At 36.9% G+C, this 21,343-nt stretch overlaps 1 protein-coding gene across 1 annotated transcript; it reads right to left on the reverse strand.

Moving 5' to 3' along the window:
* Positions 1-14,986: 14,986 nt before the first annotated feature.
* Positions 14,987-16,050, reverse strand: OR7D2 (olfactory receptor family 7 subfamily D member 2). Its single transcript, XM_014741530.3, has one exon. The coding sequence runs from the start codon at positions 15,964-15,966 to the stop codon at positions 15,025-15,027; it is 942 nt and encodes a 313-aa protein (XP_014597016.2). The 5' UTR covers positions 15,967-16,050; the 3' UTR covers positions 14,987-15,024.
* Positions 16,051-21,343: the final 5,293 nt, after the last annotated feature.

A 21,343-nucleotide genomic window follows, 5' to 3' on the forward strand; every position in this document is an offset into this window, starting at 1 on the left:
ACTTTTCCAATGACATAGTTGTTCATTTTTGCAGCCCATCTGTCATCTCTAGATTCAGTATTCTTTCTTGATATCCTTATTTTAAGGTAGCCAACAATGACTGTAGTAAAACACAATTAATTTGCTAATTACAAAGTAGAAAGGGCACATTACCTTCTTTGATTTACACATGGGATGTCTGTCAATGAAGATGGCTATAACATAGTTTGAACCAAACTAACATCAGTTTACCAACTGGCAGGCTGTTGGCATGACTGTTCACAGTGGTCCAGAATCTTTGAACAATCCCCGTATTGCTCCACTTCATGAACACAAATAAAATGAGATTGAGTACTCTTGTCTAATAGAGATGTAAATGAAGGAAATTAAGGTAGTTGAAAACACTCCACTCTTAATGGGCTGACACAGGCTTTTAAGAGTCGATACTTTCTCATGTAAAAATTTATTCACATGTTTAATCATCTTCCCCAAATCCCACCAGTAGTGAAACCATTTACAGATTTATATTTGCTATCCCCATCTTTTCCTTCTTTTAGAAAATGGTGACAAACTTGGAATATTTCTGGAGGGCCATCCAAACCCTCTCTGTTCATGAAAAGTGTTTCAACAAACTCTTTCAAAAGTTTTTTGAGTGCCCTGGATGATAAATCGGTCAAATCCAAAGTGATTTCAAATTGTGAAGTGCTTATTTGTTTTCTTTTCATCTCTTTTAATTAGTTTGTTTTCATTGATTAAAATAACACTAAATAATATATACTATGGTCCAACCATTTTTTAAAATAAATAAATATCACCAAGTAAAAGTCAAATGTCCACCTCACCTTTCCTTCATCTTTCCTCTGACTTATCTTTAATAAAAAGTGTTACTATTTCAGTGAGCTTCTTTCCAGATTATCATTTTTTAAAACATGTGTTTACGTTTGTATGGCAGTAGAGACAAGGCTGAGTGATATTTATCTGGTGAGGAACAGCACAGTGAAACTGTGGGCCAAAATAGTCTCTTTCTTTTGGCAAATAGGAGCTGCCTGGCATACTCCAAGTGTTCCCAATGAGCACCAAACTAAAGGATTATCACCTGAAACCTCCAGAACCTGAATAAGCCTGTGCTGATGCTAGGTTGTTAACTAGTTTGAATATCATACACTCCCTTAGTTTGGCAGCTTGCTTTCTTGCAATCCACAATGTAAATCTCAGACCACTACCAGTGTGTTAGATACTTGGAAGTCCTGCTTCTCAGGTTCAGCCCTTATAGCAAGTGGCTGGCAGGGTTGAGCAGAGTATGGATCCTAGATCCTAAGAGGAAAAGCACCCCCACAAACACCTGAGTGCTTCTGCCCCTCCCACCCATGGTGAGGGGAGGGATGGAAGGAAAAAGAAAGCTTGGGGGCTGCACTTTCTGAGCTTTGCCAGGAGCAGCCCCTGAGTCTTCCCCTTGACTGTCTCTCTTCAGGGATGCTGTAGGATGCCCCCTCACCCTGTGCCAAACTCCTACCACAGCATTTTTCAGAATTTCAGCACTTCTGGTCTCTAAACAACAGATAACTTACTCTTGCTTAACAACGATGACTATTGCATATCCAATAGCAACAAGTACTGTTTTATGCACTTTACCAATATTAATTTCTTTAATCTTCATGACAACTCGAGGCAGCAGGTACTATTTTAACGTCTACCTTAACTGAGATCCAGGGAGGTCAGATGACTTGTCTAAGCTCATAAACCCAGTAAGATACAGAGTGGAGATTTAGAGCCCAGCACCCTGCCTTGTGCTTCCCATAAGTGGACATTCCAAAGTTCAATAAGTATTAAACTGTACAATTTCACTAAAAATAACATTGAATAGAAACAAAATCAAAGTCCCCTTTTCATCTCTGAAATTACAAATATTTAAAAATATAACTGTCAAATTTATTAATCTAATTTTTGCTGGGAGAACACTTGTTAAACAGCCTGGAGGGGTCCAATCAGGGAATAACATTTTGTATGTAAATATGTAAGTGCACATGGATAGGTGGCCACAGTAGATGCATCAAATTGTAAATTGTGGTTAGACTTTGGGCTTCCTATTATTTCTCTTATTATTTGCATTTTCCAAATTTTCTAGCATCTTTATATTTTTTTTATTATCGGGCACTTAAAGTGTTAAAGAGTTTTAAATATTGAAAAATGACTAAGGAAATAACCTACTGAAAGAAGTAGTAAATATTAAAAATAAAAGCATAAATCAATATATTTTTAAAAATAAGAAATGTTCATATTGATTGATCCAAGAGCTTATTTTTATAAACAATCAAAATTATGTCAAGTCAAATTTAAAAATTGAGAAATCCATACATATAAAATTAAGGAGATAGGGACTATAAAACTAGATACAGAGAAAAAAGTAAAATTTGTAATAGAATATCATATAAAACTTTACATTGACTTGTTAAAATATCAAAGAAATAGATTATTTTCTAAAAAATTGAAGTGCCAAAATTCATTCTGATAAGAAATAAAATACACCAATTAAAAGGAAAAATCATAGTAGAGTGAAAAAATATTTCTTTGGGTCACATGGCCTTTAAAAACTCTTCTGAGCATAGTAAAACTTTTCTATGCATTGATTTTATGATGCTATATGACAATAATACAAAGAGCTGCCAAAGATAGTACAAAAAAGAAAATTCAAATGAATTTTATGTGACCAAGAAGTGCTAATCATCAGAATCAAAGACTCTTTAAGAAATAAGAAATCTATTATAGATGAATAAATGTATACCTTGCATATGCTGAAAAAAAATGATACAAGCATTTACCAAAATTTAATCTTATTTTTAAATTTAAAAGTGCTTCCAAAGTTAGAATGGAGGTTGGAGGGGCTCCTATAGTCCATAAAGAAAGAGGCTATTTCCCTAAATGATAAAGAATTTATTTAGCGCAAATCAATAGGCAATAACATACCATTGAAATGGTAGCTAGATTACCACTAAAGTTCTAAGCAGATAAGCATGTCTGCAGTCATCATTATCATTATTTAATTCACTCCAGAGCCTGGAGTACAGACTAAGCCACAAACCTAAAATCACAAACTTAAAATCTTTAGGAATTTTTAATTAGACTCTCTTAGCTACTACCCATGTCCTTGGTCCTAGAGTTACTGCTGGCAAAAGCCTTTTACACATGCCTAGGTACACACTCTTCTTTCCAAAAACACTTACTAAGCCCAAATGGATCATCCAGATTGTAACAGGGAAGAAGAATCTGGTTGCACTGGTGGACGGAATGATAGATGGCAATAGGTCTTCAGAAATGGTAGAGAAATAAATTTAGTCATGGGATTCAAATAGGCTGGGGGGCAGCAGGACAGCAATATTATTCTTCAATGAGCTGGGAACAAAGAAGCAGAGAAGGAGCATTTATCCTTTCAGAGACATCCAGGGTTGAATTCTCAAAGCTTCTAACTAAATGTGTCCCTACTGTTACTCTATTTTGAACAGCTTAGCCCCTTGGGGGAGAGAGAGAATCATAGTAAACTGGAAATTGTGATGTATAATTCTACTCCCATGTGGGAAATTTGGGGGCAGTCATGTTTTTCTTCACATTGGGAGCTCTCCTCTCCCTATGTGTGATCTCATAGTTCAGGATTCTCAGTAAAAAATATCCCACTAGAGTTTGGCCTACACGTTATTTTACCAATCAAAATATTTAAATAACAATTGTGTAACGCCTGCTAAGTCTCAGACAGCACCCTAAACCAAAGACTTACCCTATCAGATATGAATATAATAACACATAGCACTGTCAATACAACATTAACAAAGACAATAACAGTGAATACCACACTCTTTATCATTATTAATGTGATATTATTAATATATAATAATAATATTAATGTTATTTAAGATACACAGCAATCCCTGACATAAGGGTTATCATACCTATTTTAGAGATGAATAACAGAAGTAGAGAGAAGCTGACCAACTGTCTGTGATCATATGTTGTAAATGGCAGAGTTGGAATTAGATCAGGTATCTGACTTCAAAATGACGGAAAATTGTGGTATGGGAATTTGAAAATAAAAAAGTTGCCCTTATAAGTCAATGGGAAAGGAAGGACTAGTATAAATAGAGTTAGAACAAATTAGTTTTTCATATGGAAAGAATATATTTCTACACCCCACTGAACAAAAATAAATCGTAAGTGCAATAATTTAAGAAATGAAAAAATATATTTTAACTATTAGAAGGAACTGTTGAAAAATTTTTCTTGCAAAACATAGGCAAAGCTTTTAACAAGGTGATGCAAAATCACAATCCACAAAGAGAAAGATTGGTAACTTTGAATGCATAAAAATGGTTGACAAAGTATACCATAAATAAATTTAAAAGATGAGTCACAGATGAAAGAAGACATTGAAACATAGATAGCAGACAAAGGATTAGTGTCCAGAACATAAAAAAAAAAAAAAAGCCCTGATACTCCTAAAAATTGATAAGGAATTGTCAAAGACTCAATTGGAAATTGGGAAGGAGATATGAACATTCAGTTCTCAAATAGAAATACAAATGATCATTTGTATGATCAATGAAACAAGAAGACTGGATTAGAAGGAGTCACAACCAAATCATGATACTAAGAGCTTCAAGGTAGATAGTGAGGTAATTGTGAGTTAAAGAGGACTTTATTTTTATCTCTGACGTTGTAGTGCTTTTTTTTAAGAAAAAGGATATATAGTATAGACACATAGATTATACATACACACACTACCAATGTAACTTCCATGAGGACATAAGTAATAAAAATGACTGGAAGCAAATATCTTCTAATGCTAATATCAGTTATTTCTGAGAGGTGGGGATATTTATACTTTCTATTACTCTATATACTTTCCTGTATTTTAAAGAAAAATCTCAAAATAATAAAAGAACGTGTCACTTCCAGCATGGCAGAAAGATGAGGTGCTTTGAATTCCCATATCAATTTTAGAATCAGCTTATTACTTTCTACAAAAATCCACTGGGAAGTGACATCAGCATCATGGCAGAGTGAGCTGTTCCCCAGCCTCTCCCCACTAAGATATAACAAAAAGGACATTCATTAACCAACAGAGGACATTGACACAACACAATAGACGTCTGAGAGATCCACACAGCCATATGTCTGAAGGTGGAGGTGCTGGATCCCCTGGGAGGCAGTGGAAGGAAGAAAGTGGATCTCCTCTCCCTCCCCAGTGGCAGCAATCTAGGGCACAGGACCTCTCACAGTGGCACCTAACACTGAGAGGAGAAATGGGAAAAGGCAGCCCTCCATGGGAATGCTTTCACTCTGAGTTGCCTCCCCGCCTTTGGGAATGCTGCACACCAAGGCAGCTAAGCAGCTGCAGGGACACCAGTACCAAGGCAAGCAGCCCATGCAGGTAGCCAGTGAGTGCACAATGGGAGCATCGGTGGGAAAGAAGGCACCTCCTCCCCATATCCCTCATGGCACATCAGCATGGCTAGGCAGTCAGGGCAGGGGATCCCTGCCAGAGTGCCTGCACCTACATGTGTGCAGCAATGGTGGCCAGACATAGAGACCCCTATTTCCACAGCTTCTAATAGACTGGCACAACTTCCAGGCATTGCAGTGGGCTCAAAAAACATAGCTCCTGTCACTCCAGTGGTGGCAGGTGGAATCTGGGACCAGATACTACCACCATGCAGTGGTGAAAGTCCACCTCATCAAACGGCATGTAAAAATATATTAACAGTCCAGACCAGAAGGAAATAACAAGTATCCACAAACCAAACCTGAAGTCACAAAAATTTACTATCTAAATAACAGAGAAATCAAAATAGTTATCATAAAGAAACTCAGTGAGTTACAAGAAAACTCAGAAATACAGTTCAATGGACTCAGAAATAAAATTAATGAGCAGAGGGAATTCTTCACAAAAGAGATTGAAACTATTTTTAAAAATCAGAAATTTTGGAAATTAAGAACAAAATGAATGAGATTTTAAAAATCTGGAATCCCTCAAAAACAGAACTGATATTAGGAGGACAGAATTAGTAATTTAGAGGACAGAAATATACAAATGCTTCAGGTGGAGGAGAAGAGAGAGTGAAGACTAAACAGAAATGAAGAAGTTATCTGAGACTTATCTGACTCAGTTAGGAAATACAACATAAGAATTATAGGTATTCAAGAGGGAGAAGATGGGAAGAAAAGAGCAGGGAGCTTGTTCAAAGAAACAATACCTGGGGACTTCCCAAAACTTGGGAAGAAGCTGGAATTACATGTAAATGAAGCTAATAGAACTCCTGATTACATCAATGCAAAAAGACCTTCTCCAAGGCATGCAATTACTAAAACTGGCAAAAGTCAATGACAAAGAAAAAATATTAAGAGTTGCAAGGCAGAAGAAAATAACCTACAAAGGAACCCCTATTAGGCTTTCAGCAGCCTTCTCAGCAGAAATTTTAAAAGCTAAGAGAGAATGGAACACTATATTCAAAATTATGAGTGACAAAAACAATCAGCCAAGAATACTCTGTCCAGTGAAACTATCCTTCAGATACAATGGAGAAATAAAAAGTTTCCCAGATAAACAAAAGCTGAGGGAGTTCATTGCCACAAGTCACCTTCTACAAGAAATGATCAAGAAGCCCCTCATACCTGAAAAAAAGACAGGGTTTACAAAGCCTTGACCAAGGAGATAAATAGACAGACAAAATCAGAAAATTGCAGCTCTCTATCAGAACAGGATAGCAAACAATTATAACATTAAAGATAAAGGGAAGGAAAGCATCAAAAACAACTATAATCACTTCATTTTAATCACAAACTCACACTCAAAACAGAATAAGTGGTGACAACAATAACTTAGACAGGGAAGGGGAAATGGATGGAAATTGCTTAAACTAAGGAGTTAAGAGTCTATCATAAAATGGACTATATCATCTATAAGATCTTTCATATAAACCTCACAGTAGTCACTAAACAAAAAATCAGAACAGACACACAAATGATAAACAAAGAGAAGATGAGAAAACCATCATAGAGAATCACAAAACTGAATTAGCAGTCAGAAACATACAGAAAGAGAAACAAGAGAAACAGAACAACCAGATAACAAGTTATACGATGGCAGTACTAAGCCCTCATCTATCAATATCACTCTAAATGTAAATGGATTGAATTCTCCAATCCAAAGACACAGAGTGGCTGGATGGATTAGAAAACAAGACCCAACAATATGCTGCCTTAAGGAAACACATCTGAGCTCTATAGACAAACACAGGCTCAGAGTGAAGAGATGGAAAATGATACTCCAAATTAATGGCAAACAAAATAAAGCAAGTGTTGCCATACTTATATCAGGCAAAGTAGACTTCAAGATAAAAAAGGCAATGAGAGACAGAGAGTGGAAGTATAAAATGATAAAAGGGACACTCCACCAGAAAGACATAATACTTATATATGCACCAAACACAGGAGCACTAAGTACATAAAGCAACTATTAGCAAACCCAGAAGGAGATATTTAAAACAACACAATAATAGTAAGGACGTTAACACCCCACTTACATCAATGGATAGATCATCCAAACAGAAAGTGAACAAGGAAATAGTGCAATTAAACAAAAAACTAGACCAGAGGGACTTAATAGATATATAGAGAGCATTCCATCCAAAAACCTCAGAATACACATTCTTCTCCAGTGCACATGGAACATTCTCAAAGATAGACCATATGTTGGGAAATAAGGCAAGTTTCAATAAATTTAAGAAGATTGAAATCATACAAAGCATCTTTTCTGAGAATAATGCTATGAAACTAGAAATCAACTACAAGAAAAAAACTGGGAAAGTAACAAATATGTAGATTAAACAACATGCTACTGAACAACCAATGGATCAATGAAGAAATTAAAGGGAAAGTCAAAAAATAGCTGGAGACAAATGAAAACAAAAATACATCATACCAAATCATAGGGGAGGCAACAACAGTGGTCCTAAGAGGGAAACTCATAGCAATACAGGCCCACCTTAATAAACAAGAAAAATCTCAAATAAATAATCTTAAACTACATCAAACAGAAATAGAAAAAGAAGAACAAACAGAGCCCAAAGTTAGCAGAAGGAGGGCGATAATAAAAATTAGAGCAGAAATAAATGGAATTGAAATTAAAAAAAAAAAAGTAGAAAGACTCAATGAAACAAAGAGCTGTTTCTTTGAGAAGATAAATAAAATTGAGAAATCCTTAGCCAGACTCACTAAGAAAAAAAGAGAGAAGGCTCAAATAAATAAAATTAGAAAGAAAAGAGGAGAAATTACAACAGACTTCACAGAAACACAAAGGATTATAAGAGAATATTACAAAAAATTATACACCAACAAATAGGACAATCTAGAAGAAATCAATAAATTCTAAGACTGTTACAACCTCCCAAAATGGAATCAAGAAGAAATAGAGAATCTGAATAGACCAATCACAAGTAAACAGATTGAAACAGTAATCAAAAACTTCCCAAAAAACAAAGGTCCAGGACCAGATGGCTTCTCTGGAGAATTCTACCAAACATTCAAAGAAGATTTAATACCTATCCTTCTCAAAGTATTCCAAAAAATTAAAGAAGATGGAACACTTCCTAACTCATTCTACAAGGCCTTCATTACCCTGATTCCAAAGCCAGAAAAGGACAACACAAAGTAAGAAAAGTACAGGCCAATATCGCTGATGAACAGAGATGGAAATATCTTCAACAAAATATTGAGAAACCAAATACAGCAATACATTAAGAGGATCATACACCATAATCGAGTGGGATTTACTCCAGGAATGAAGGGATGGTTCAACATCCGCAAATCAATCAATGTGATACACCACATTAAAAAAATGGGGAACAAAAACCACGTGATCATCTTGATAGATACAGAGAAAGTATTTGACAAGATCCACATCCATATGATAAAAACTCTCAATAAGATGGGATTAAAAGGAAAATGCCTCAACATAATAAAGGTCATATATGATAAACCCACAGCCACCATCATACTTAACAGTGAAAACCTGAAAACCATTCCTCTGAGGACAGGAACAAGACAAGGGTGCCCACTCTTGCCACTTTATTTAACACAGTACTGGAGGTTTGGGCCAGAGCAATTAGGCAAGAAAAAAAATAAAATATATCCAAATTGGCAAGCAAGAGGTGAAGCTCTTGCTGTTTGCCAATGCCATGAGTCTACATATAGAAAACCCTAAAGAAGCCATGGGTAACTACTAGAAATAATTAACAACTACAGCACAGTTACAAAGGAACAAAATCAACTTACAAAAATCAGTTGCATTTCTATGCTCTAATAATGAACTAACAGAAAAAGAACTCAAGAATACAATCCCATTTACAATCACAACAAAATGAATAAAATACTTAGGAATAAATTTAACCAAGGTGAAAGACCTATACAATGAAAACTGTAAGACATTATTGAAAGAAATCAGTGACAACATAAAGAAATGGAATCATATTCCAGGCACACGGATGGTAAGAATAAACATACTTAACATGTCCATGCTTCCCAAAGCAATCTAGAGATTCAATGCAATCCCAATCAGAATCCCAATGACATTCTTCACAGAAATAGAACAAAGAATCCTAAAACTCATTTGGGGCAACAAAAGACCCTGAATAGCTAAAGTAATCCTGAGAAAAAAGAAGAACCTGGAGGCATCACAATCCCTAATTTCAAAATATACTGCAAAGCTATGGTAATCAAAACATCATGATACTGGCACAAAAACAGACAGATCCATGGAACAGAATTATAGCCCAGAAATAAAAACACACATCTATGGGCAGCTAATATTTGACAAAGGAGCCAAGAGCATAAGATGGAGAAAGGAAAGTCCCTTCAATAAATGATGCTGGGAAAACTGGATGGCCACCTGTAAAAGAATGAAAGTAACCCATTATCTTAGGCCATACACAAAAATAAACTCAAAATGGATTAAAGACCTGAAGATAAGGCGTGAAACTATAAAACTCCTACAAGAAAATATAGGCAGTACACTCTTTCACATTGGTCTTAGCAGTACCTTTTTGAATACCATGTCTACTCAGGCAAGGGAAACAAAAGAAAAAATAAACAAATGGGACTACTTCAGACTAAAAATCTTCTTCAAAGCAAAGGAAATCAGGAACAAAATTTTAAAAACCCACCAATTGGGAGAAAATATTTGTGAATCCTATATCTAACAAGGAGTTACTCACCAAAAGATATAAAGAATTCACACAACGCAACAGCAAGAAGATGAACAATCCAATGAAAAAATGGGCAGAGGATGTGTGAACAGACATTTTCCCAAAGAAGATATACAGATGACCAACAGGCTCATGAAAAGATGTTAAAGATCGCCAATCATTAGGGAAATACAAATCAAAACTATGAGATATCACCTTACATCTAATAGAATGGCTATAATTACCAAGACAAAAAATAAGTGTTGGATAAGTTGTGGAGAAAAACGAACACTCATACACTGGTGATGGAAATGCAAACTGGTGCAATCACTATGGAAAACAGTATGAGGATTTCTCAAAAAATTAAAAATAGAAATACCCACATGACCCAGCTATCCCACTACTGGGTATTGATCCAAATAACTTGAAATCAACAACTCCAAGACTCTTATGCACCCCTGTGTTCATTGCAGCATTATTTACAATAGAAAACCCAAGTGCCCATCAAGCCGTAAATGGATGAAGAAGATGTGGTATATATCTACAATGGAGTACTACTCAGCTGTAATAATGGACAAGCCCATCCCATTTTCAACAACATGGATGGACCTTGAGGGTATTATGTTAAGTGAAATAATCCAGACAGAGAAAGACAAACATCACATAATTTCACTCATATGTGGAAGATAGACAAACACATGGACAAAGAGAACAGAGTAATGGTTACCGGAGGGGAAAGGGTTTGGGGGTGGGCCTAAGGGGTAAAGGGACAAATATATATGGTGACCGACAAATAATAATGTACAACTTAAATTTCACAGTGTTATAAACTATTATGACCTCAGTAAAATAATAAAATAATAATGATGGTGATGATAATAATGAAAGGAAAAAACTACCCAGGAGCAATAATTTTCTACTATCTAGAAAATTAGTGGTTACTTTATAATATGCCAATTATATCGAAGACCTGCAAAATATTGTACTCATGTTCTACTTGTGTCAGGGCATTTGGTAGAATTTTTTCTCATTTTGAATAATAAAATAAGGATGCAAAAAATTTTTTAAAATATACATGTAGAAAGAAAATACTCAAATGTTAATAATACCCACGTGTGTGGGTAATGGAAGCCATCATAATTAATTATTCTTTTTAAAGATTTTGTTTTTCCTTTTTCTCCCCAAAGCCCCCAGGTACATAGTTGTATATTTTTAGTTGTGAGTCCTTATAGTTGTGGCATGTGGGACGCTGCCCCAGCATGACCCGATGAGCTGTGCCATGTCCGCGCCCAGGATTCGAACCAGAGAATCCCTGGGCTGCCGAAGCTGGAGTGCACGAACTTAACCACTCGGCCACGGGGCCGGCCCCCATAATTAATTTTTATTTTCTCTATATTTTCATGAAAGATCATTCTAAAATAAAATACCCATTTTAAATTTTAAAAATTATCAAATAAAATTATAATACATTACCATTACAAGTAAATAAATAAAAAATGTTTTATTGATTAAACTTTTTTTAGATTAAATTTTTATAAAAAGGATGTAAAGTACTACAAAGCCAACTTAAGAAGAACCAACAGAAATAAAAAATAGAATTTGTTGAGTAAAAATAAACAAACAGTGGATCAATAAAATGGAGGGCTAATTCCTGAGGAAAATACTCAAACTTCTGGCAAATCTTATCCAAAAAAATAATAAAGAACAATCAAACATATAAACTAAGATTAACAATAGAAATAGGGGAAATTTTAAAGATGATAAAATGAAAATTAGGAAATATGCTATTGAAGATTTGAAAATCTCATGGAAATCAATAATGTACTAAAATCAACTTACTAATATGTAGAACAAATCTAAACAATAGGAGGAAATTAAATAAAATTTAAAACATTTCTTCAAAACCATATGGTTTTGTCATGTTAGAATCAATCATACTTTTAAGAAACAAGTAAATACCTAGTCAATAAAAAATGGTGAAGTCTATTCTTTTAAAATAGCCACTAAAATAAAGTGGCAGCCAAAGAGGTGTGATTCCTGGATCTCTTCTCAAGAAAGAGCTTGCCATTTAGTTTCAAGGAATATGGTTAGATGGCAGCCTCCAGCTATTACCACTTTCAGGATCTGCCTGAGTTTTCAAGGCCACACTCTTCCTGGAGTAATAGAGCCTGGTCATTGCTGCCCAATGTGGGACTCTTCCAAAGGGCAACCCATGCTCCAGAACACCTCACTGATGGCCCAAAGTTTGTCAGATCTGCATAAGCATCTGTTAGGAACTTCTCCCTTCTGACATTCTAAGGAGATAGTGTTCTGGTGTTCCTAGTATCTTGGGGCTTAACATAGGAATTTTGTCCAAGCTATAACCATTTGGGCTTCTTGAGGAGATAAAAGAAGTTTTATTATCCTTTTGGATAAAAATACCTAGCTTAAAAAATGGCTACAGATTTAATTCTCATATTATATGAAGAGCTATAACGATTCAAAGGATTTGGGGGCTGATCTAGGAAAAGATATGACCATAACGGATAGTTGCATATACCACCTTTACTGGGTGATGCCCTGAAAGGTTTGCATTTGGGGGAAGTCCTTCAGAGCAGGAGTCTGTCCAAAGGCTATAGACAAGAACTCCTGAAGGAGAGGGCGTTTGGAGAGGGGCTTAAGTGTCTAGGTGATGTTGCTCCACAGCACAGGGGAATCACTGGATCAGAGAGCCCCAAAAGACAAAGTAGCAAGGCCCTATCTTATTGATAGGTAACAGCTGTCTGGTGAGGTCTTTTTAGGGTATGCAAAGCAAGTAGGTCCTAAATGGCTAAAACTTTGCTTGTTTTGGCTATTTTTAAAATAACTGGATGTGTGAAAATTTGAGTTTGGTGCTGGTGGGCTTCTGCATTAAAGAGTCTCAACCTGCAGTGAAGAAATATACATCCTAAGGGCCAATACATAGAGGCCATCTTTGTTTAATTCATATAACAAGAACAAAACATTTCTAGTGGGGGTGGAAGCAAATGTTCTCTATCTTTATTTCATATACTTTTCTGTGTCTCGGGAGGTGAGAGATTTTTGCAAAAGCACTGAGAAATCCAGGAAAATTGTATTTCCCCATATTGGGGTAGACAAGCACCGTCCAATAGAACTATTTTGTGATAATGACAATGTTTCACATCTTAACCGTCCAATATGGTAGCCACGAGGAACATGGGTTAGTGAGCGCTTGAAATATGGTTAATATAGATGAGAAATTGAATTTTATTAATTTAATTTTAATTTATTTACATTTACATAGTTACATTTAGCAAGTGGCTACCATATTGGACAGTACTGGTAGACTATGAGACAGCTCCAGAGATGGTGAGCAGCTGATTAAGATCAGGGAATTCACATGAGCTTAGGATCAGCCTAGAAGTGATACATCACTTCCACTCATATTTTATGGGACAGATCAAAACATATTACCACCTTTAACTTCAAGGGAGAAGGGAAATGGAATTCTCTTGGATGTCCAATAGGAAAGGATAACCAGAAATATTATCAATTAGCAGTAAAATCCACGATAGAGGTGTACACAACATCAAAATCCATATGAAAATCTGTGCAGCCTGTTGGGTAAGAATATGAGCTCAGGGACAGAGTTCTGGGTTTGAATCCTGGTTTTGCCACTTGGTCCCTCTGTAATTTGGGGGAATTTTTTTTAACCCTTAGAGTTTCAATTTTCTCACCTCTAAAATGGGGATGGTAATAATTCTTAAGAAGATTACATAAGATATAGAAAGCAGCATAGGCTTTCCATATAATAAGCAATAAAATATCAACTATATTTTGATATGTGTTTTAGTCATACTTTATTCAGTAAAAAAGAAAAACACTGTTGGTGATACACCCACATAAGCAACACACTCCACAGTCAAACACATAGAAATAAATTAAGGGAACAATCAATGGTTTCAGCACTCTATGCCAACATTTGAGATAACAAAGCTATAGCAAATGTTTCAAATCCAAGCTAAAATTCACCTGGGTGCAAGTAGGAAAGAAGACCAAGGACAGACTTTTTGGACAGCAGATAGGGTAGACAGGTCATCATAGAAATTACAGGGAGATTAGTTGTTTAAAATCACGTTGAATAAAAACAACAATGAACAAACACATAGAGACAGAGATTGGATTGGTGGTTACCAGAGGGGAAGGGGGAGGGAGGAGGGCAAAAGGGGTAACTAGGCACAAGTGTATGGTGATGGATTGTAATTAGTCTTTGGGTGGTGAGCATGATGTAATCTACACAGAAATAGAAATATAATGATGAGCATTTGAAATTTATATAATGTTATAAACCAACGTTACCTCAATAAGAAAATAAAAATGTGTTAAAAACTAGCAGAGAGCAAAGCCATAGATCCTTCAGGACTGGATGAAAGAACAAGACAATTTGGGACATTCAAGAGTAAGAACTTCAGGGGTTGGCCCCATAGCCGAGTGGTTAAGTTTGCACTCTGCTTTGGAGGCCCAGAGTTTTGCTGGTTTGGATCCTGGGCACGGACATGGCACTGCTCATCAAGTCATGCTGAGGTGGCGTCCCACATGGCACAACCAGAAGGACCTACAACTAGAATATACAACTATGTACTGAGGGGCTTTGGGAAGAAACAGAAGGAAAAAAAAAATAAAAGAAGATGGCAACAGATATTAGCCCAGGAGGCAATCCTAAAAAAAAAAAAAGAATTAAAACAAATTTCTTTTTAATTTTTTAAAAAAGAACTTCAGAACAAAAAGTTTCTGCCATTGGTACCCACAAAACTTCTTAGGCCGGAGGCCACTGGATCTACCACAGACAAGAGGCTGATCTGCTGAGGAGCCTTCCCAGTGCCCCCTTCACATCCTTGTTCCTCAGACTGTAGATGAAGGGGTTAAGCATGGGGGTGACCACGGTGTACATCACTGAGGCCACTGAGATTTTCTGGGAAGAGTGAGTCACTGCAGAAGTGAAGTAGACAGCAACGCCTGTCCCATAAAATAAAGAAACAACTGAGAGGTGGGACCCACAGGTGGAAAATGCTTTTTGCTTTCCCCCAGATGAGGACATCTTCCTTATGGATGAAGCAATTTGTGAGTAGGAGAAAAGGATCCCAATGAGGGGAAAAACACCCAGCACACCAGTCATAAAATATATCAAAGTGCTGTTCAGGAAGGTATCAGAGCAGGCCAACTTGAGAATGTGTGTCAGCTCACAGAAGAAATGTGGAATTTCAAGATCTCTACAGAAGGTCAGATGCATTATCAGCAAGATATGAAGGAGAGATGTCATAACACCAATGAACCAGGTAATAAAAACCAGCATACCACAGAGGCGGGGGTTCATAACAACTGTGTAGTGTAGGGGGTGACAGATGGCCACGAACCGGTCATAGGCCATCACAGTAAGGAGTAGAGTGTCCAGGATAGGAAAAAACATGGAAAAATATACCTGAGTGAGGCAGTCCATGTAGGAGATGGCTTTGTTCTCTGTATGGATGTTCACCAGTATCCTGGGGACTATGGTGGTACTGAAACAGATGTCAACCAAGGACAGATTGGTAAGGAAGAAGTACATGGGTGTGTGGAGGTGAGAGTCAGAGCTGATGGCCAGGATGATGAGCAGGTTCCCAAGCACAGTGACCAGGTACATGGACAGGAAGAGTCCAAATATGAAGGGCTGCAGTTCTGGTTCCTCAGAGAATCCAAGGAGGATGAACTCTGAAATTCCTGTTTGGTTTTCTGCTTCCATATAGCTGATATATCTATGAAGGAAGAGATAAGAGCAACAGAAATTAGCAGCAAACTGGCATTCTCCACATAATAGAAATGTTGAGCATGCTTTTCCCTCAAGTTATTTATGAAGTCAGTCATTTTGTCTAAGAGTTGGGTCTCCTTTCACTCCTAAGTGGAATCCTATAAAATAGAGTTTCATCTCAACCTCTGATCAAAGTATGACAACAACAAAACCAAAATGGAATCCCTCGAAATGGGGTCTAGAATTCCTGATAGCCTATGTTACGCATCCGTTTAATAAGAATCTTGACAGATGGTCAGGGAGCTTCAAAATGTACCTCCTGGTACATCATCATGTACCTCCTGGTAGGAGGCACTGGAAAGGACACAACGTTGCTTCTGTAGGATTCCTGCCAAAGATGGAGGACTTCAGTCTAAGACTAGGGAGCATCAGAAAAATCCAAATTTAGGGACATTGTACACAATATCTCACCTGTGCCCTTCAAAAATGTCAATGTCATCAAATACAAAGAAAGTCTAGGAACTGTTCCGGATTAAAGGAGGCTAAAGAGATGTGTATGTAATGCATGATCTTGGATTTTCTTTTGCTATAGATGACATTATTGGGATAATTGTCAAAATAGGAATGAATTCTGTAAACTTGAGAACAGTTTTATATCACTGTTAGTTTTCTGATTTTGATCATTGTTCTGTAGTTATTCGAGGAAAAGGTCCTTGTTTTTAGAGAATATTGAAGATTTAGAGGTAAAGAGGAAACATATCTGCAGTGCAACGTACTGTACTCTCAAATGGTTCTGAAAACACACACACACACAAAGAAAAGGAAGAGAGAGAAAAGTGGATAAAGAGAAAAGTAAAGATGGTAAACATTAATATATGGTGGATCTGATAAAGGATACTATTTATGTTGTTCTTTCAAATTTTCTGTAGATCTGAAATGGTGTCAAAACTTGAAGTTAAAAAGTAGCACTTTCACAAAATGCCCAATTGAACAGGCTAGAAAAAAGGAAGACAATTCACACAGGAGATGTTGTCAGAAAAGAGACTTCAAAGAATACTGCACCTGAGGTGACCACTCATAGAATTAGAGCCCACACTCACTCTCACCTAGAAATCCTCTGCCAAAGGCATTTAGCCTAAAGTGGTCCTGGATGAATTGTACCCTAAGTCCAAGGCAGAAGTAAACACAAATCTGCTCTAGAAAATGTTTTCATCTGAGGATTTTTGCCTCAATGTCCATAAAGGAGATCGATCTGCAATTTTTCTTTCATTTAACCTCCTTTCCTGGTTTGCCTGCACATTCTGGTTCCTTCCAACCTCCCAGTCTTTTTAAGCACAACACCAGCCTTTCACTCTGAAGTTCTGACATCTTTTGCTTACTTAGGAGTCCTAAAACTGCTATGATTCTCCACCTAGCAATACTGTGTAAATACTGCCCTCTGTGTCCAGCAAGTACAGGCTCCCAATCCATGCCTTCATAGCCCCCTGTATTTTTATTCACTGCACAAATAATAGTTATATTTTCATGTTAATTTATAGGATTGTTTGATGAATATCTGTCCCCCTCACCACTGAATCATAAACCACATAAATTCAGATCACATGTTATAAAACTTACTTATTCTCATATCCCCATGGTTTGCATTTGAAGAGCACAAAAAGTTGAGTGAAGGATGAAACAAAAAAAATGATCATATATGACACAAACAAGAAATCTACAGGTTAATCTCAAATTGACTATAGATGCACCAAACTGAAAAAGGACTAAGATGAAGTTAGCTGTTTGATAAATATCATACTCCATTACTAATTACTGTTCATCTGAAGAGTACAAAAAATATTTAATATTAGAAAGTCTGATAACAAAGTATTTGCATGAATTGATCAACGCAGAAAATAATGATAGTTTCAACATAAACCAAAATACACTTAACAAAATTTAACAGTCCTTGATGGGAAGGGATCAGAGTAAAATTTCAGCCACATAGAATAGAAGGATACTGCCAAAGGTGATAAAGAACAGTTACATGAAACCAAGTGTTAATCCAAGACCCATCATTCAGCCCTAAAAAGCAAACAAACAAAAATAAAAGGGGAAATCATGTCTGCTGTTATCATCATTATTTAACACTGTTTCTGATAATGTAAAAGAAATACCATAAGACAAGAAAAGCAAATGTGATATAATATTAGGACATCAAAACCAAAATTGGTTGCCATCAGTGGCTGATATGATCACCTGCTTAGAACATGAAAGAAAGTCAATTTAAACACAATTAGAACTAATTGATGTCATCAGCTTTTTTATGTATCTGCAAACAATCATTAGGAAAGAGAAAAGACATTAAAAAGTCCGTTCACAATTGCAATGACAACATAAATAACTTCTGGCACAGAGTGGGCATTCAGAACATATTTGTCAAATGAAAGAGTGCAGGTAATCTAGTAGAAACTAAGCGATGATGGGGGCAGGATGGAGAGGCAGATACCCTGCCAGAGCAGAGGTTCTCCAGTGATACCATACATCAGAATCGCCTACAGTCCTTGGTAAAACAGAGCGTTGGGTCCCATGCCCAGAGTTTCTGTCAGCCGGTCTTGGGTGAGGCTTGAGAATCTGCATTTCTAACAAGCTCCCAGAAGATGCTGATGCTGTGGCTCCAGGAACCCCACTTTGAGAACTACTGTACTAGAGAAGAACAAGGAAGGTATTAGCAGATGGGTTGGCAACTCTTAAGAAAAGGGTACATTTGAGAGAGTGCCAGTTCCTACTGACACTGAGAAAGTCACTAGTTTCCAGACTGAGGGGCCATCAGAGCTGGAGGTGACAGAAGACAGAAGCAGTGGAATCTAAAAAGACATAAATATTTTCTGAGTATACTCCATACTACTTTCCACAGTGGCTGCAAAAGTTTGCACTCCCACCAGCAGTGTACGAGTGTTCCCTTCTCTCCACATCCCCTCCAACACTTGTTCCCTGTCTTCTTAATTATAGCCATTCTGATTGGAGTGAGGTGATATCTCATTGTCATTTTGATTTGCATTTCCCTGATAGCTAATGATGTTGAACATCTTTAGATCTACCATATGATTCGGCTATTCCACTGTTGGGTATTTATCCAAAGAACTCGAAAATACAAATGTGTAAAGATACATGCACCTCTGTGTTCATTGCAGCATTATTCACAATAGCCAAGACTTGGAAGCAACCTAGGTGCCCATCAAGGGACGAATGGATAAAGATGTGGTATATATACATAATGGAATACTACTCAACCATAAGAAATGATGAAATCCAGCTATTTGTGACAACATGGATGGACCTTGAGGGTATTATGCTGAGTGAAATAAGTCAGAGGGAGAAAGTCAAATACCGTATGATCTCACTTATAAGTAGAAAATAAAAATAACGACAAACAAACACATAGCAACAGAGATTGGATTGGTGGTTACCATAGGGGAAGGGGGGAGGGGGAAGGGCAAAAGAGGTTATTAAGCTCACATGTGTGGTGATGGACTATAATTAGTTTTTGGGTAGTGAATATGATGTAATCTACACAGAATTTGAAATATATTATGATGCACATCTGAAAGCTATATAATGTTATAATCCAATGTTACTGCAATAAAAAAATTAAAAAATAACTAAAAAATAAAGAGACATAAATAATGAGGGGAATAAATTCTAGAAATTCCAAAAAATTGTCATGGCTCGTTATCAACTGTGTTACCTCCTTCCCCCACCACAGTTTTAATCCTCATTTTTACGTGCAATACTCACTAGGACAGTGAATTCACTCGGCTGGCATTGCTAAAAGAAATGTTTGTGCAACCTTTTTCTCCTCTGACTGCTAGATACTGAAGACTCTCCCAGGGGATCAGGGGGAGATGGAAGCGGTCACAAAGTCTTGTCTGTGAGAGGCACCAAGTGTGGTCTCCTCTTTGTCAGGCATCACTGAACTATGGGTGAGGATGCTAGGGAAGTATTTACGGTTTCTCAAGTCCCAGAAGAATGATTTCTCATTGTTCCTCATTAAATAAATTGGCCCTACTCTTCAAGTCACTCAGCTCCTTTGGGGTAAAAAGCAAATGGCAGAACGGAACCATGTGTGCTGTTTCCAAGAAGGCACCCTTGGAGCCAGATGGATCTCTCTGCCCCCAAGGGCCTCTTCCTTCTTGGAAGAACTTTCATCACTATTGATTTGGCTTTGAGGAAAAGAGGCTGCCCCTCAGGAACATTTCTCTGCTGCAAAGACCCATCTCCCCATAACCACAGTATTCAGGGTCTTGACGTAACAGATGGAAACAGAGATTCATTTGTCTCAGTGAATCCCTTGTGGCTGTACAAGCTACGTGATGTTGAACATGCTGTTGATAAAGAAAGTCCTGTTTCAAGAGAAAGAGTCAACTGTTTAAAATGACAATGCTAAGTCAAGTAATAAAGGCTGAACAATAGCCCTTGGATTTAGTGACATGGAAACCAGAGAAAGCAATTTTGGTAGAGCAATGGGGAGGAGTCTACTTGTGCAGGCTTGGGAGTGACTTGGCAGTGAGGAAGTTGAGCTCACGAGTGTAGAACACTTTGTCTAGAACTTTGGTTGTGAAGAGAAAGAGAGAATAGTATCATAAGCTGTGTTTTTTCATTTCAGATATGAGGAAATATTTATCGGGGAAGGAAATGCTCCAGTTGACTGTAGGAAATTAAACTGATACTCTACGATTTACCATAAAAACTAGAGTTCTGTGATATGTTTTTAAATGACTGAATAATTTATTTTATAAATTATTCTTAATTCTAAGTGAAATGTATCATCTTTAATTAGTTGAGTAAATTAAAACTAGAGCAGTGAAATCAAACTCGAATGTGTTATTAACACGTTTCATAAGTAACAGTAATTTCCTATCACCAAGTACAACATCATTAAATGAATAGCTTTCTACTACATACACATAACTTGATAAACATTTGTAATCTTAATGGTATAACCCAACAGCCATTGAAACCATAAGTATAAGACTTCAAATATAATATAGGGAATTCTTTCATCCCTTTTAATAAACAGTCTTAGCAACAACTCCATTATGGCAAGATTAAAAAAATCTATGCCATGGGGGCTGGCCTCGTGGTGTAGCAGTTAAGTTTGTACATTCCACTTTGGCATCACGGGGTTCGCCAGTTCGGATCCTGGGTGCTGACCTATGCACTGCTTGTCAAACCATGCTGTGGCAGGCAGGCCACATATAAAGTAGAGGAAGATGGGCACGGATGTTAGCTCAGGGCCAGTCTTCCTCAGTAAAAAGAGGAGGATTGGCAGCAGATGCTACCTCAGGGCTAATCTTCCTCCAAAAAAAAACAACTATGCCATGAATTCACA

The sequence above is a fragment of the Equus caballus genome, chromosome 7, assembly GCF_041296265.1.
Source record: "Equus caballus isolate H_3958 breed thoroughbred chromosome 7, TB-T2T, whole genome shotgun sequence".
Lineage (NCBI taxonomy): Eukaryota > Metazoa > Chordata > Mammalia > Perissodactyla > Equidae > Equus > Equus caballus.

What these genes read in the sequence shown, in the direction of transcription:
- OR7D2 (XM_014741530.3), bottom strand. Translation starts at nt 15,966, where the DNA reads ATGGAAGCAGAAAACCAAACAGGAATTTCAGAGTTCATCCTCCTTGGA.